The sequence below is a fragment of the Sapajus apella genome, unplaced genomic scaffold (genome assembly GCF_009761245.1).
Source record: "Sapajus apella isolate SASKATOON/1434 unplaced genomic scaffold, GSC_monkey_1.0 scaffold790, whole genome shotgun sequence".
NCBI classification, from domain to species: Eukaryota; Metazoa; Chordata; class Mammalia; order Primates; family Cebidae; genus Sapajus; species Sapajus apella.
Genome location: NW_022437716.1, coordinates 7,271 through 13,383, shown reverse-complemented (window position 1 = coordinate 13,383; position 6,113 = coordinate 7,271). Strand labels below are relative to the sequence as shown.

Genomic DNA, 6,113 nt, shown 5'->3' with positions numbered 1-6,113 from the left:
AGAGTCTAAGAGCAAAGTACATATTTTAAAAATAAAATTTTTGGAAGAAATTAGATTTTGATTAGTTAAGTCAGGAAAATGTCACATTTTTATAAATTAATACTTACACGTCATCTATAATTTTAATGTCGTCTACTAAAATCCCCAAGAGTGAAATTTGTTGCAAATTAATATTAAATAATATTGGAAACAAAAGGGCGGTAAATAATATAATAAAACTGTTTACTCTCATTTTTTATTGCATGTCTATCTCCTTTCTCAACTTTCTGAAATTATTTATAAACAAGAGTGTAGAATTATAAGCCTTCTTACTGAAGTTAACATATCTTGGTAGATTCAGCATCAAAATGTAATTGATCTGACTTGGATACATTACTCAAATCTTCTATACTCCTTTTTTCTCATCTAAAATTTGTGGATAATAATAGTATCTATGGGATAATATTTTCAAGTGGATAAAATGTGTTAATAAAAGAAGGCATTCAGAACAATGTCAGCTTCATTCGAATTATGTAATATGTTACATTTTCCTTATATGCTAATGTTAATTTCTACTTATATCTATATTGGTAATAAAATTAGTTTCTTTAGTCATATTCTGTAAATTTATCATCAATTTATAGAACACTAAACTATTAAATGCTAGATCATTCCTATAAACAGAAACCTTTTAAAGTCGTTCTGTTAAGTATCAACTTTGGTTTCTCAGCAGTTTAAAGCAGTTGAGCATGATGAGTAGAAGGAATAACACGAATGTGCCTGACTTCATCCTAATGGGACTGACGGATTCTGAAGAGATCCAGCTGGCTCTCTTTATAATATTTCTCCTGATACATCTAATTACTGTGCTGGGGAATGTGGGGATGATATTGATAATCCGCCTGGACCCCCAGCTTCACACTGCCATGTATTTCTTCCTTACTCACCTGTCATTTATTGACCTCAGTTACTCAACTGTCATCATACCTAAAACCTTAGCAAACCTACTGACTTCCAACTATATTTCCTTCAGGGGCTGCTTTACCCAGATGTTCTTTTTTGTCTTCTTGGGAGCTGCAGAATGTTTTCTTCTCTCCTCAATGGCCTATGATCGCTATGTAGCTATCTGCTGTCCTCTACACTACCCAGTTACTATGTCCAAAAGGCTCTGCCACACTCTTGTCACTGGGCCCTATATGATTGGCTTTATCGACTCCTTTGTCAATGTGGTTTGCATGAGCAGACTGCATTTCTGTGAATCAAATGTAGTTCACCACTTTTTCTGTGACACGTCCCCAATTTTAGCTTTGTCCTGCACTGACACATACGACATTGAAATCATGATATACATTTTAGCTGGTTTCACCCTGATGGCATCCCTTATCACAATATCTGCATCCTATATGTCCATTCTCTCTGCTATCCTGAAAATTAATTCCACTTCAGGAAAGCAGAAAGCTTTCTCTACTTGTGCCTCTCATCTCTTGGGAGTCACCATCTTTTATGGAACTATGATTTTTACCTATTTAAAACCAAGAAAGTCTTATTCCTTGGGAAGGGATCAAGTGGCTTCTGTTTTTTACACTATTGTGATTCCCATGCTGAATCCACTCATTTATAGTCTTAGAAACAAAGAAGTGAAAAACGCTCTTATTAGAGTCATGCAGAGAAGAGAGTACTCCAAGTAATTAAAATAACAGGAATGCTGAACATTAAACTCATGTTTTCTTTCTTTCATATTCGGTATTTTCTTGATCTGTCTAGCAAAACAATTGAATCTTTTATTTTTTTTCATTTCTGTTGTGCTACCCTTTGCTTGACTAAACATGAACATTTCAAGGCGTATGTTTTTAGAAATCAAAATTGTAATTAGAAATCATAATATGTGTGTCATATTTACAGTCTAAATATATGTTTTTAAAAGCAACTGATGTGAAAAATAAGAAAATACGGTTGTCCTTTAAAATTATATAACACAAATTCCTATGCATACTTCAGTTGGATGTAAATTTATTATGGAAAAGAACTATTTGTTCATAATCATAACAGTTTCAGAAGTTATTTCATTTATTATATGGGGAAGACTTCTAACAGAGCCTTTAGGAGTACTATTTTGAAATAAAGTTTTGCAAGAGTTAGATCCTAAGTATGCTACATTTTTAGCTACATAACCCAGAATATGTTACCTAAAATTTAAGACTCTATTTACTTAAGTGAACGAGATAAATAATAACTCCAAATTTGATCAGAAGGTAGTTGTAAAGTATTTAAGGTAACAATAATCAATGCTGCCCATTATCATTAGAAGACTTGCATTCCTGCCCAATGCCTTTTTTGAAGAATATTTGCTTGTGTCTTACATATTACTTTTGGTTAATTTAATTGACAGACACACAAGCAACTAAAAAGGAAAACAATGTTAGCAGTTCACAATTTGGGATTGAGGAAGTAAAATATTTCAACAGAATTAAAATACCATATATTATAGAAAAATAGCATATATTATGTTGGAGAAAAGTTTAAAAATATTATAAAGAATTAAGGAAAATAGAAACCCTCAAAATATTGAGTTTTGGCTGTTCTTTTTATGGAATAGCTATCATTTTGCTTCTTTATTTTTCTAATAAATTTTCAGTTTAAGGAAAACAAATATCGAGTGTTGTACAGGTTATTCTAGATCAATAGCTTTGAATATGTGCATATATATAACATAGGTAAACAAAATTTCTTTAACTTTCTATGTACTGATTTTCAGCTTTCTGTATCCATTTACAAATTTAACGCTGGGTAATCTCTTTGTCATCAACAACACTAATATAAATCTTTTCTTGGCACATGAGCAAAATCAAGACCCATTTCACAATGTTTAGGACTTGAAATATAAACTCACCAAGTTAAAAATCTACATGCAATGATATCTCTTTTGCATGCTAAACATTTGAAAACTTGATTTTTGTAATGTGTCAAACTGTTTCTTTGCTAAAATTCTGTGTGTTTTTAAAAATCATTGCCTCCTGATTTCTACAGGTTTGTTTTAGTTTTAAAAATAAACCCTTTAATTAAATGCTTTATTCATTTATTTTACAATTCTGAATACAGAAAAGTTGTAAAGCAAAGAATTGAGGATGAATTCAAATGTTGTAACATCCCATAAACTTTAGTCAGGTACAGTGCTAAAATGTCTTTTATTTTTTAATTTTTATTTTACACATTCTGGAATCACAGTATTGTTTTCCTCTCCTATATATTTATTTATTTTAATTTGTTTATTATACTTTAAGTTCTGGGGTTCATGTGCAGAACTTGCAGGTTTGTTACATAGGTATACGCGTGCCATGGTGGTTTGCTGCATCCGTCCCCCCATCATCTACATTAGGTGTTTCTCCTAATGTTATCCCTCCCTAATCCCCACACCCCCTGTTATCTTTCCCCTAGACCCCCACCCCCCAACAGGCCCCGGTGTGTCATGTTCCCCTCCCTGTGTCCATGTGTTCTCATTGTTCAACACCCCCTTATGAGTAAGAATATGTGTTGTTTGGTTTTTCTGTTCTTGTGTCAGTTTGTTGAGAATGATGGTTTCCAGCTTCATCCATGTCACTGCAAAGGACATGAACTCATCTTTTTTTATAGCTGTATAGTATTTGTGGTGTATATGTGCCACATTTTCTTTATCCAGTCTATAATTGATGGGCATTTGTGTTGGTTCCAAGTCTTTGCTATTGTGAACAGTGCCACAATAAACATACGTGTGCATATGTCTTTATAATATAATAACTTATAATCCTTTGGGTATATACCCAGTAATGAGATTGTTGGGGAAATGGTATTTCTATTTCTAGATCCTTGAGGAATCACCACACCGTCTTCCACAATAGTTGAACTAATTTGTACTATCACCAACTGTGTAAAAGTGTTCCTGTTTCTCCACATCCTCTCCAGCATCTGTTGTCTACTGATATTTTTAATGATTACCAGTCTAGCTAGTGTGAGATGATATGTCAATGTGGTTTTGATTTGCATTTCTCTAATGACCTGTGATGATGAGCTTTTTTTAATGTTTGCTGGTTGCATAAATGTCTTGAAAAGTTTCTGTTCACATTCTTTGCCCACTTTTTGGTGTTTTTTTTTCTTGTAAAATTTTAAAGTTTTTTATAGATTCTGTAAATCTACAAAGAATCTGTCAGATGGGTAGATTGCAAAAGTTTTTTCCCATGCTGTTGGTTGCCTGTTCACTCTAATGATAGTTTATTTTGCTGTGCAGAAGCTCTTCTTAAGTTTAATCAGATTCCATTTGTCTATTTCAGGTTTTGTTGCCATTGCTTTTGGTATTTTAGTCATGAAGTCCTTCCCCATGCCTATTTCTTGAATGGTACTGCCCAAGTTTTCTTCTAGGGTTTTTATGGTGTTAGGTCTTATTTTAGAAGCCATTTTCCATTTTCAAAGTATTTGACTATTTTAATTTAAACTTTTGTAACAGTTACTAGATTGTTTTCATACAAGCAATTTTTATCTTTTGTAATTTATTTTCTTTATAAAATTGTATTTGATTTTTTAAGTGCTTTATTAATGTTAAAAATAGAGTGTAACCTCCATTTTCAGCATTAATATTCTGATACTTTTCCACTTATTCAAACTCTCAACTAATTTATTCAGTTCTTTTTTATATGTACCATTTCCTCTACTTTCTTAATTTATTTCAAAACTACACCTTATCAAATATAATGCTATGTAAAATTATTATGATTTAACTTTTGCTTTGATATCCATATTGTCCAGAATATGTGTTTATAATTCCCCTATTTGTTTTCATTTGCAATTACAAATAAGTATTTAGTAGACATTTATTGTTTAATAATATTAAATGCATGATATAATTTCATATATTTACGGAATCTTTTTATTTTTCTAGTCATTTTTATAAGCTGTGGTTTTATCTTGCTTTCCTTTATGTCTGTTTCTGTAATTTAGAAAATGGATTCTGCCAATTTGTGTTGCAAAGTTGGTCTACCGAATGGATAACTTTGTAGACAAAACTTATGCTGAGAAATTGCTTAAATTCTAATTTAATTAGAATTACCCTATCTTCTTCATCATATAGGCTAAAATGTATTCAGACAATATTATAGAAAAGCATACCATAATCTATGGGGAATATGAAAGATCTAGACTGTTCGTGTTTGACCTACACTTTTCCTATCATATTGGTGTAAGAAATATTTTATGTAAGATACTGCCTAAGACATAGTCCTCTGATTCTTAGTGTCATGCCAAAATGCCATAAAACATAGATATGAAAAAAACCCAAATGACCATAGCAAAATAGTGGGCCTGAGGCCTTTACTTGGCTTAATGTGTGGACAGTGCTCCCTCTCCTGAGGAGTCATTTGCACACTCAGCTGATATTATTATGAAATGCTTGCCGCCTTTCATTAACTTCTCTTGCAAGCCTAACTTTTTTTTTCAACTCTACATGGGCAAGAGAGGCTCTCTGGAACTATTTCAGATATAGACACACATCTTAGGGAGAACAGCCTTTGAGTGACGGCTTTCTCAGCCACTAGTCAGAGAAGTGGAGACATCATTTTGAATTCTGGGCATCCAATCACATATTCAGGAAAAGGACACTTTTCCTTTTGAAAGTTGCACAGTAAACAGAAGTTCAGCCTAGGAAGCAAATGTACTTCTGATTATTTAAACTGAAATTCTAAAGAGGATGAGACAGTCAGTAGTTTCAACAACTTCAATTAGGGAATTTCAGACAAATGCAGAAAACAAATGCAAAGTAATATCAAAGTATTACATAAAGTACTATATTTATAAAATACTTTATATAATATAAAGTATATATACTTTATATATTTATATTATACTTTATATTATATAAAGTATAATATGAAGTATTTTATAAATATAATAAAATATATAAAGTATATATATATGATTGATACATATCAGAAACCTATTAATGCACTACATCTTGGAAATTATTTTTCTCTCTATATATATATATTATAATATTTTGCAATATTTTATCTACTAAATAAAATATGTTACAATATTTTATCCACTGATTGATTGATGGGCATTTGGGATCCTTTTCTTAACAAAAAAAATCCGTACACCCTGTTAAAGGC

General features: G+C 31.6%; 1 protein-coding gene across 1 annotated transcript; it reads left to right on the top strand.

The window, feature by feature from the left end:
* Positions 1-709: 709 nt before the first annotated feature.
* On the top strand, positions 710-1,731 carry LOC116546350 (olfactory receptor 8H1). The gene has a single exon (XM_032272642.1). The coding sequence runs from the start codon at positions 729-731 to the stop codon at positions 1,665-1,667; it is 939 nt and encodes a 312-aa protein (XP_032128533.1). The 5' UTR covers positions 710-728; the 3' UTR covers positions 1,668-1,731.
* Positions 1,732-6,113: the final 4,382 nt, after the last annotated feature.